This window comes from Nesoenas mayeri (genome assembly GCF_963082525.1).
Source record: "Nesoenas mayeri genome assembly, chromosome: 1".
NCBI lineage: Eukaryota > Metazoa > Chordata > Aves > Columbiformes > Columbidae > Nesoenas > Nesoenas mayeri.
The window spans coordinates 69,930,482-69,942,598 of record NC_137541.1 but is presented as its reverse complement, the minus strand read 5'-3'; the positions used below and the strand labels follow the sequence as shown (position 1 = coordinate 69,942,598).

The window sequence follows — 12,117 nt, the reverse complement described above, 5'->3', positions numbered from 1 at the left end:
TACCCATCTGTCAGGTAACTGGAGTACACAAACCTGAATCATTTTGCATTTTGACTCCTTCGAGACTGGCCAATGAAATACACCCATTTTCCTGTGATGTAGAGCATTATATTACTTCATATTGCTGGGATTTTGGGGTTTGACCAGAGTGACTTGTTCTACCCAAGACTGTCCTTTAAAACTAATGCCATAACTTTAGTCTTACAAAGTTTGTATTGCTACATTATGAGTGAGGGGGATATGATAATTTAGTATTTTTTGGTTTTAATTCAAGTTTTCTGCTGTATTCTAGTACCAGTTGAAAGATGGATGATGATGACTTTGGAGGATTTGAGGTATGTTATTTGGATGACTGAATTTTTACATTTAATTATTAACAACTTTTAAATAGGATTCATAGTATTTTGTAAAATAAGTAACTTTATTTTTTGTGTTTCTAGGCAGCAGAGAGTTATGAGTGTGGAAATGGTGAAAAGCAAACTACATCCCCTGCTATTGCTTGGGCAGCATTTCCTACAGGTATTCATAAAATCACAATAAAAATTCTTAATAATCTATTGATGTCCTTCTCTATTCACTCTAAATATTAGTACCCAGAAGGGTGTGTATACACAATGAAAGAGTAAGCAGCAGTGAGCTAGCATAAGTATGTTTCTGAGTAATTATTTTGGGAAGCTGTGCTTCTCAAAGTTAAACTTTCTTGAGGAATGAAAGAGAAGTAGTTTATCCATTTCAAAGTGTGATTGGGATCTCATGGGAAGAAGAAATGGAGCTTCTTCACTCAAAAGATATTCTTACTTTTGATTGTGGAAGGTCTGTGACAAATTGTGGGAAAACATACAAATAGCAAACTTAAAAATAGGACTTGAACATGCTGCTTTCTCCATTAGATTTCTTTGATTATGATGGAGTCTTTTAATTGCTTTGTGGGGGGAATGATCTTTTTTACTTCAGCAGTTTTTAAAGCATCCAAGCAGAAGCTGAAACCATTATGGCGCTACTTCCATTAATTTATATAAATGCCTGCTGCCTGTCTGGATTTTAAGAAATGAATAAAAGCTCATTGATAGTGGATAAATGTACAGTATTAGTAGAACTAAAAGATTAAGGAGGTGTTACTGATGGACAATTGATTTTCTTGTGAGAATTTAGTCTAGATTTCACTGCTTTCACAAAAGAACCACCACTTTAACAGCATTAGTTAAAAAAAAAAAAAAAAGCCACAACAAAAAAACAAGCAACCCACATCTTATACACTTATACTTCTTATACACTTATACACTTACACTTCTGTGGTGACACAGAAGTCTTGGGCTAGGCTGTACCAAAGTATTTGAAGTATTTCAAAATTAAGGGAAAAAACCTTGCACTCAGAATGTTTCTTTAGTGTAAAATCTTCATGCAACTTTTTCATGCAAATGTCACTTTGAATAAATTAACTTACTGCAAGAGGCAAGATTTTAATAGGATCGATCAAAATGCTTGTTAGGCATGGGTTTTCTGGCCAGACATCATAATTAATATTCAGCCTCTTTGAATCACTTCTGGGAACCAAGTGAACTAGTGATAAGGCACTAGAATATTCCATAATTTATTTTAGAGTTTGTAAAAACCTACATTTTTTGCTTTCAGTTTTGAACTGTATTTGTCTGTAGCTTAAACATAAGACTTAGTACTCCCTTACTGTTCTTAGATCTCATCTTTCCAAATAAAAAGCTTTTATTCCCGAAGTGGTTTTTGTTTGTTTATTTGTTTCTTTTAAATAGATTTTCCTCTTGTTCAACTTTACAAATACATGTACTTAATCCATGGTAATAAAACACTGATGTTTGAGTGGTTCCCCCACAGCCCATACACTGGGCATACAATAGTGATTCTTTTTAGTACTTCCCCATATTAAGACAGCAAATAAAAAAGGAAATCTATCACACATATAATGACACTAAGTAAGAAGGACTAGTTGTTGCTACCTCAGTTAAACAATCAGAAGGAACAGACGCAATGCAACAGGCACTTCTTTGAACTTTGCTAACAGTAGTAGCAAAGACACCTTAGTAACAGAACCACACAAATGCACATTGTTTTTCTTTCACTACTTGCTCATTCCTTAATATTCATAATGCTTATTTTCTCAAAGAGTTAAAGGTCTTTGGACCAGCCCTACTTTCTATTTCCATGTTTATAAAGCAGCTGGTATGATGGATGCTAATTAAAACTTGCAGCCATGAGAGATTAAAAGTAAATAAGTTTGTTCTCACATTTACCATTTAGAATAAAAACGATGTTTTCCTATTAGGTGACACTGCTAGAGAAGACTAACAGAAAGAAGTACATGCTCTCTGGTAATTGTCCTGGTAGAAGGGGAAATTCTTACAAATTCCTATTTTTCTCCCTTTCTAAACCAGCAACCACAATTAATAAATGTTTTCTGATTTGAAGTACTGCACAGACAAGACTATTTGCACATACCAATAAACATTTCATCATACTGTAAGCCTATTGAAAAAGTGAAATCAACATTCAAAAAGATAGGCAGAAGCCCAAGGCAAATTTCAAGGTCAAAATTTCTCACTGTAATCAACACTGGTGCCTTAGAAATAATGTCTGAATTCTTCTTGCACGCTCAGAAACACTGCAAGAGGTTTCAGTGTTTTGTTTTATAACTTTTTTCTATCTTATAAACATCAGATATGAGTAACATACTCCCCCTCCATAAAGTTCAGTTAATCTTGGGTATGTATAATGATATTACCCTCCAAATTTATCAAATCATCTCAATAGCACCATAATACCTTTGAATTTTAACATTTTTGCTGGAAACCTTATTGACTGGCAGATTTCTAGGGTAAGGCAAGAACAACTTATCTATAAATAACACCGGACAGACAATTCATTTATTTCTCTTACTAGAAATATTAACTTCAGAAAGTTTTATGTGACTTTTTCATGCAAACATATAGTTAGTGCATTTTCATGCAAATGTTGCTGTGAATCAATTAACTTATTGGAAGAGGCAAGATTTTAATAGGATCAATCTCTATATGTTGATGTGCCACTGTCAACTGGTATGTATAGAGAAGCAGCCAAGTGTTTCCTCTTGATCGGAGGACATTCATGCTCATTGAAGTCAACAGATAAATTGCTATCAACTTTGTTTTCCTGTTGATCTTATCCTAGTTACACTTTTGGAATTAACACTTACTTATGCTTTGCTTATTTTTGAAGTCTGTATTCTCCAACAGATGTGGAAACGCACCTCATTCTTGTGAATAAGTGATTTGCAAATACAGTGATTAAAAGTGTTGGTTTTGGAAGGGGAAAATTGCTAAGGAAACGAATAAAACTGCAACAGCTTTGCAGAATGCTATGCATGCCATCCGAGACTCTTACCTTTATTATGGGCATATTGAATGTCAGCTGATACCTATTAATGTATCTCTCTACTCATTCTTTAAGTAATTTAACCTTTTCTGAGAGTGATCCATTTACATTCAGCTGAAAACAGTGTAAGTACAGGAAATACTTTGTCTGTTTTGATTTAAATTAATTAGTTGTTGCTGTTTGTTTCACAGGAAAGATAAGATTTTTTTTTAACAGATTCTGTTCTTCTTTCACAAATAAAGTTGTTTTCCACTGACAGTGATAATTTTATTGGGTGTTTGTTACTTATGTATCTTAGAGTGTATTTGGCGTATTCTGTCATGCTAGTTTCCTGCATATTGGCAAAAGTAAATTGGCTGGTGTCTGTAAATACAGTAATTTTCAGTTTATTTTTTTCTAAGGTGCTTATTCAGCATTATGCAGGCTGTAGATTCTGCTCTGATGTTACAGCTGGCAGAAATTCCTGCCATGTAGAATTCAGCTTTCTGTCTCTTACAGTTGTCCTTGAGCAACCATATGTGGGGCTGGGATTCAAGCAGATTGCTGAAATTTGAACACACTAAAACAGCCTTAAGCTTTCTATCTGAATTTAACTTTTAACTGAAAATGTTCCGTGATACATTTTACACTGTATACAGGATAATTCTCTCTTCAGTGCATTTAGATTGTAAGAGGTACATAACTTTACATTAGTATGACTGTACTTGCTACTAGCGTGACCAGTTTTGCTAGGTATAGATTACAGAAACAGAATTAATTTTGGAATTCTTCACATTGTGTGTGTGTTTTCTGTTTTTATTTCTTGCATTAGTATGTGAAGTCCACGTATCTCCTGATGTTCTTCTGGAGCACTCTGTGTTGCCTTCCTCCGTGATTCCTTATGACTCATTCAGTGTATCGAGTGATAATGTGACAACAGCTATTCAAATAGCCAACAATATTATAAACCCAGCGGTTCCTGAAGAGCAGGTATAATCACAATTTTTGTTTCAGTATGGGAGCTTGGTGTATTAAACATCTTGTTGTTGTGTGTTTTCTGTGCAAATTTAGATTGACTTGCCTTTAAACAGCAAAAAGTACTTGGATTCTTGTGATACAGACTTTGGAGTGAAATAATTTTTAAAGGATGTTTATATCATGTTACTGGGAGACACCATACTATTTTGGTATGGACTGCAAGAGGGATAACTGTGTTAAAGAGTTCATAAAAGTTAAAGGCATTATGGTAGTGAGAGGCATGAAACTAGGAAACAATAGCAGGAAGGTTATCTAAAAAAAATTGTTGCTCCTAATACTGTAAAGATTATTGCTGTACAAATATGTCATACTTCTATGTTTTCTCAAGCAGTTAAGTGGTTTTCGGATTAAAGAATTAATGTTTAATCTTTACATAACTATAGTTAATGAATTTTAGTTTTATTTTTTATTTTACTATATTTGACTGCTTTCTCCATCATTACTTTTAAAATTGATTTTTTTTTTGGCAATCTGACACAGTCCTAGTTGTGTGATCTTGATCTCTCCTTGTGGTTGCAATACTGCTGACAACTGATCTTTTCTGTTTGGGGGGTGAAAGTGTTTAGTTTTTAACCACATGATTAGGTGAGCAAAGGAAGGAAATGCATTTCTGCCTGAAGATTAGCAGAAGAATGCTAAATTGCTGTGGACAAGAATGAAATAGACTTACTCTTCTAAGTTGATTTTTATTGCCATTGATTGCAGTGACACCTCATTGAACCAGTTTACTGGTTATAAAGTTCCATGTTTCAGGACTTGAATTAGAAAATGCTCGTCATTCTCGGAACCAATCAATATTTAGGGCTATTTTTGACCTACCCATTTTCAGTGCTTGGTTTCTTATTCTCCAGGTAGTCTCATCAAGTCCTAGGGCTACTCATGGTGAAAACTGTATTTCACAATTGAGTCAGATTTCCATAATCTAACCATTTACAAGCATTTATGTAGAGCTATTTAAACAACTTGTACCAAATTTTTGTTTAGATTACACTGAATCTTACTGTTTTTCCTTTGAGCAGCATCTGTGTGTTCACACTTCCAGAAATACTGTGGCTAGTACAGCTCCAATAGTTCAGTCTTAGTAATGAATTAGTTACTGGTTTGGATTTGTTCCCAGCCTAATGTTCTGGGAAAGCCTAAAAAAAGTGAAGAAGAGATGTGCCGAGATGCAAATGATACCAAAGAAATTTTCTTAGAAATCCAGAAGTTGTAGGATTTTTCTTCAGAGGGGGGAGTGTTTATTTTCTTTTTTGACTGATGCCAGCTAGGGTCATTTTCTGTGTTGAAAGCTCTTCATCTGCCTCTCTGACAGTGTTTTGGTAAGTAAATTTGTATTACTGGCAGGATGATCAAAATCAGCTTTTCTTCAGCCACCACAGATCCTACGCTTTTTGATTTTGGCTAACAGTGAAATATGAATAACCTGTGTCCTTTCTTGTTTGAGCTGGGCCAGCCACTTCAGCTTGTGTGTTCTCTGGAAAGAGGACTTTGGATATTCAAGAATACTAATGCTTATGTATATTTTTTGAAACTGAAAAACCTTTTGATTAGGTCATCTTACTAAAAATAAGAAATATACTTTTTTACTTCTGAATAATTATGTGTGCAATTTCTAGTTATAGGCCTTGTTTCAGCTTTTCTCATCTTGTTCTGGTCAGCTGCTGACAGACCCATGGTTCCATAAACTCTCTTCTTAATGCAGGAAATCATACAAACTAAATAATACAACATTAGCAAGTGTTACTAAAGGGAGAAAGGGAGCTGAGAGGAGGTCCTTTAACATTATTTTGAAATGGACATCAGCCCTTGCACTTTTGGATAAAACCAAAGGAAAATGTTGGGCATAAAACTATAATAAAATATTCTTACACCTGTTGGAAGAGGATGGCAGCAGACCTGTATTCTATGATTTTATCTCTAGAGGCTCTTGAGCTTTCATGTTAAAAAAAGCTTGAACATTTCAGGTTTGAAGATCGCAATTTTCAGAGCTCCAATCTAATCTTGCGTAGTACTCAGAAGCAGAATTAGCACGTCTAGCTCCTCTTTACTTCTTGCAGAAGGGGAATTCAGAGCACAAACCGCAGTTTTCTTTCTGGCTGTTTTGTCAACTTGATCTTATGTATCCATGTACAGTCAAGATCTCAGTTATTTTTGTTTGTTTCCTTCTTTGATTCCTTTGAGAGATACTTATTTAAAGAGAAGTCTATCTGTTATTTGAGGGTCAGTTTGAAATAAAAGGTGTTAAGGTAACGGGTTAAATCAGATCAGTCAAACGTCTCTTGATAAATGCATTGAGATCTTCCTTTCACTAACCTTTCCCAAATATCAAGTGCTATTGACTTTCAAATTGTAGCTGAAAAGGTGGCAGCTGGAGTTAATCTACCAGCCTTTTCCTTAGAAGTTCCTTTACTGTGATAGAAAAAAGTTTTTGCCTTTTTTTTTTAAAAAAAAAGGAGAAAAAAAAGCTTTGGCTTTTGTTAATTATACCACAAATTATTTAAAGCCTCACCTAATTTATTTTTATGGTTTTCTGAAAATGTAGGTTTATTATTAGTGTTTGATCTGTTTTGGGTTGTATATTCTAGAAACCTCTGCTTCAGTTTTGTACTCCTACAGTTCACTGAAATAGCATTAACAAAATGTTGTAGACATGCCCCAATTACTCTTATTCTGTTGGTCTAGCCTCAAGATGACTTTCCATTTATTTTAGCACAAAAAATCAGTACTCCCTTTCCATGGCTACTGTTTGCTGCCCGCATTAGGTGAAAACATAGAGTGACTAATTCACAGAGAGTTTATTTTGCTGTAAGCCTGATGCTTTTAGAGAGATGATTCAGCTTCACTTCTGTCTCTTTCCATCTCTTTTTGATTTTTTTTGACCTCATTGGAAACTGAGGCAACCGTGCCATCCTCCTTGAGGCCTTCTCCTAGAGTATTCTTGAAAAGCACTTGAGGAGATCGGAAGTGTTGAAGTGGATCCATCTAGAATTACCAGTTACTGTTCCATTGTCGGAGTTTTCTTTTTGGCTAGCACATCCTACATTTGAGAGTGTGCGTGGCCAGTTTCAGAGACATGTGGTTTCAAAAGAGTAACCTTAGTATTTACAGTTCTTAAGTTCTGTAATATCATCTGGGAATGAAATTTGACTTGACCGGAATGTTAAATTCCCTTTACCATTTCCTTTACCATTTTGTTTCTTGTATTAATCAGATTCAAGCAGATATTCCAGCTGTTTCTTTGAATGTAATTGAAGACAAGACTTTAGTTAACTCAGCCAGTGCTTTGGTTGACGCTGAGACAAAGAGAACAAATGAACAGAAGAGCTACCTTCAACAAGCTGTTGCAAACCTAGAAAGCAAGCTTTGCACTGCTGAAGAAGACAAATTAAAAATGAAAAAGGTATGAATATTTTTTGAAATTCAAATGGCATTTATTTAAATATAGTTGGAACTGGCAGGGATTTGCAATGCATGTTTTGTAGAAATTAGAAAAATTCCAGAGAAATTGGTGAAATTCAGCCAACATACTTATTTTTTTCGTGTCTGGTGTCTGTTTTATACTGAATTTTTCCAAAGTTTCAGGAAAAATCCCATTTTATTTTTCCTGGAGGGGGAAAAAAAAAAGAAAGACAAGATTTCTGAGCATGGACACATGTGGTTAGATGGTGTAGTGATTCTCCCATGTTTTGAGAGTGTGTGGTCACCAAAGTTGAAAATGTCCTTGGCTGTCTATATGAACATAACACATAACACTTTATTTATTTTTTTTTCCGCTCCTCCTCTGGGGACTCTGGTAACTAAATCTTTCATATTCCTTCTAATGTGAATATGATAGAGTACCGAACAGGACTATGCCTGTAGTTATGCATCTGAGTTAGTGAAAGGTCACTGAGGCACAGGAGAGTAAATTTAATTTCTGCTATTCTTAATACTGTTCCTTGATAGCTATCAAGGTGTGCTAGAGAGGGAGGAAATGGCTTGTTGGAAATTAAAATGAGGTTGAGTAACTGGAGCCAAAGGTGAGGAGGTCTGCAATGGATTGATTCTTCTAGGAGTTAAGTGTGTAGAGAGTAGGGCTAGAAGAGGGAAGCTTGAATACAGACTGCAAGAGGAGAAACTAGGCTGTGAATTGAAGTGGTGTTGCACAATCAGTTTCTGTCTCTACAGTTGAAGCAAAGACTTTGAATCTCAAGAACTGTTTTTACTATTTTGTCCAAAAGCAGCATTGAACTAAGCAGACCTGCTCTTTCTGTCCTCCTTATGACCCTCTCAGTTGCGCCTTTGTTCAAATAGCTGTGCAGTGATCTGGCAGGTCATTTGTTTCTATACTGGCTTCCTGCGTGGCTGCAGAAATAGTTGTTCTTGAACAACTGAAAGGATGCCAACAGCTTATGTATAGTAGGAGTGAGTTTGGTAGGAGGAACAGCTGCATTGAGGAAAAAATAAGAATCTTTAGCTCTTTGTACAGCAAATAATTTTGAAGTTTATTGTCAGTAGTGTCATTCTCCTTCCTGTCTATTGCTTCATGTTGGGCAGGCTTCTACAGTGGGTCTCTGCAAAATCATAGAATATTTTAAAATATATTCTTTTTGGAGATGCAGGTAGAGATTACTGGGGCTGTATGTAATGGGATTTCTGCCTTTTTAGTGAAACCATTTGCTAAAAGAACATTTAATATGATTCTTTTCAAATGCAGAAACACACAACAAGCTGTTAAAAATATGGAAATAATTGGAATAGAATAGTTCCAGTTGGAAGGGATCTACAACAATGAAAAGTTAAAGCAAATTATCCAAATGCCTCTTAAACACTGACAGGTTTGGGGCATCACCCACCTCTCTAGGAAGCCTGTTCAACTGTTTGGCCAACCTTTTGCTAAAGAAATATTTCCTAATGTCCAGTCTGAACCTCTCTTGATGCAGCTTTGAACCATTCCCAAGTGTGCTATCACTGGATAACAAGGAGAAGAGCTCAGCACCTCCCTCTCCACGTCCCCTCCTCAGGAAGCTGTAGAGAGCCATGAGGTCGCCCCTCAGCCTCCTTTTTTCCAAACTAGACAGACCCAGAGTACTTGGCCACACCTCATAGGACATGCCTGCCAGGGCATGCCTTTCATTTTAAATACTTTATACTTCTTGAAAATATTGTCTCAGTTTAAAGACTGCAATCAGAGTTTTCTTATACAACCTTTTATCTCTGTGTATATTACGATAGCAAATGTAGCTTTCAGAAATAGTTGGAATGACTACCTGAATCTGTATTTTCACAGGTTGTATATGTTTGTAAATTCACGTATTTTATTTTGTAAACTTTATAGGAATTGGAACATTTACTGGAAAAACATAGTATTCTGGAAATTGATTTATTGAAGGAAAAAAAAGAAGAAGTAATTTCACATCAAGATCATTACAAGATGCTCCAGGTAATTTCTTTCTTGTAGGATCTTAATTTTTTTCAGGAGAGTTTTCTATAAAGTATATTTCTGTCCAACAAATATTCTGTTAAGTATCAACAGGCCTACTTCAAAGCCTTTTGAATTTAAAAAATTTCTAAGGTCTTTAGATCAGAGCCTGACTTTTGATATTAGTGGGAATATAGGCTTAATAGCCCACTTGCATAAATACATTATTGTAACTTGGATCACTCATCCTTGTTATGATCTGTTTCATAGAACAGATGAAAAGAAAGAACACTGCACGGTAGATCTGTGTTTAACAGTATGACTTAGCGTTTTCTACAGTAGCTTTGGCCAATTATTTGTAAAGTATTATCTGACTTGAATATGCAATAGTTTGTATTGTGTAGTGAAAACCTATGAAGTGCAATGGAATTAATATTGCATCCATTGCAAAAATCAACACTGTTCATTAAATACATATGTGAAGTGTCACACAGAAGACATTTTTCATTGAAGTTTTCAGTCTTCTTCCAGTGTTGTAACAGGACAAGCTATATATTATAGACTTAAAATATTTCAAAATTTTGGTAATTGTTGGTAATTCAGCTTCACTTAGGTTTTGGGGTTTTTTTTTCTGCACTAGATGGTTTTTAAGTAGCTACAGCATTGTTCCCTGCTCGTATTTCATGGTTGCTGTAATAATTTTTATGGAATTTTTCTTCCTAGAACTTATGGTAATATAATAAACTAATATTTTTTTTTAGTTTGTTTGTGTAACATTCTACTCAATGAAAGAAATATTTGCATAGCTATGTTATAAAAATAAGTTTTTCTTAAAAAACTTCCAATTTATGGAGCATCATAAACTCTTGACAACAGAATAAGTGTTTTTGGGTTTTTTTTTAACACTTTCAGGATGCTCTTCAAGCAGAAGTGTTACAGTAGTGAAAATGTTATGTTACTGTGGTTTGCAAATATCAGTCTGTCTGTATCACGCCTCTTTGAGTCAGGTACTATGGTTTTCAACAATGGCAATGAAAGCATCACAATGTTTAACTTACTTTGTAGAAAAGCTCACATCCTTCCTCTTGTTGTCTTCTGGATGTAGCCAGAATCAAATCAGAGAAGAAACTGAGTCATGCTTTTAAGAGTTGACAGTTAAAATGACTTTCATGAAACTTGAATATTGGATGCCTTCTGTTAGAACAGCTTTTAATGCCAATTCCTTTTGTCTTTCTCCTTTGGCTCCTGCTGCACTAGGGTCAACACCTGTGGCCACACAGTGAGTCAATCTGGCAGCTATGCAGTACAGATGTCTGTCTCGCTAGCATTTCTTTTTCCAGTAGAAACAGCTGGTTATTAGTGCTGTTGACTCAAAAAGCTTAAAAGCTGACTGTAATTGTGACTCTGATACAGCTTTGGGAACTCTCAGGACAAGACTTCCAACTGAACTGATTTTGGCATCCGAAGCTGTAGATGTGCTTTGCCTTCATTTCTCTTAAATGAAATTTCTAAGTTAATATTTGAGTATAATATGTAAAACAAATGCCTCATGAGATGGTTCTAACTGCCTTTTACATGAACATGGATTATTTCGTACACATTTATATTTACTAACTAACTAACTGACTTTTGGCACTTGTGACATAGGTAATTCTCGAAAGCTGCTTTGGAAGTAATAGAGACAGTCAGTCAAATCATTAATAGGGTGATATTTAGATTAGATTTTTTTTGTGAAGTTATTATGCTTAATTCTGAGAGAAGATTTCATTGATCTTTGTCAATTAAGCCAGTAATTTCTTTCATCTTTTCCTGTTCATTTCTGCCTCAGTCAAAGGTGACAGTTATGTTACCATGGTTTTGTTGTCACAAAATTGTTTCGATAAAATATACTTTCAGGTTTTTTTCATGTTAAATATTTTGAAAGGCGAGATAGGAACATAAAGCATATTGCACATGTTTTCTCTGAGTTGGGTTAGCATGCTGATGGAGTGAATTGTTTTCTGGACCAGTCACAAACTTTCTCCATTGCAGGTATGAAAAAAGCCATATATTTAATTTGAATGAACAAATTGAAGGGGAGGGATAATTACTGTTCCTAATCAGGGGGACAGAATTCCATGTCCTTGATAGAGTGTTAGCATTTAAGCAATGGATGACAATGGAGTGTTGCCACATTTATGCTTGCATAAAAGAGAAAAGTAAAAATTTCTGTGTTGCGTCTAAATATAATTCGCTTTAAAAGATCAAGATTGAACAGAGCCTGTAGTATTTTCACATTCTTATTGTTGCTTCCCTATGTTACTACAACAGCCAGAGAC

The 12,117-nt window shown here is 35.1% G+C and overlaps 1 protein-coding gene across 1 annotated transcript in view; it reads left to right on the top strand.

Moving 5' to 3' along the window:
• Window positions 1-305: 305 nt before the first annotated feature.
• The window catches only part of CCDC91 (coiled-coil domain containing 91), a gene marked incomplete at both ends in the record, with an annotated part of 107,617 nt that continues 95,805 nt past the window's right edge, over window positions 306-12,117 (top strand). The window contains 5 exons of the mRNA XM_080358420.1: window positions 306-335; window positions 441-519; window positions 4,193-4,350; window positions 7,610-7,798; window positions 9,716-9,820. Of these exons, the coding sequence (XP_080214546.1) occupies window positions 306-335; window positions 441-519; window positions 4,193-4,350; window positions 7,610-7,798; window positions 9,716-9,820 (561 nt within the window). The remainder of the gene's footprint in view (window positions 336-440; window positions 520-4,192; window positions 4,351-7,609; window positions 7,799-9,715; window positions 9,821-12,117) is intronic.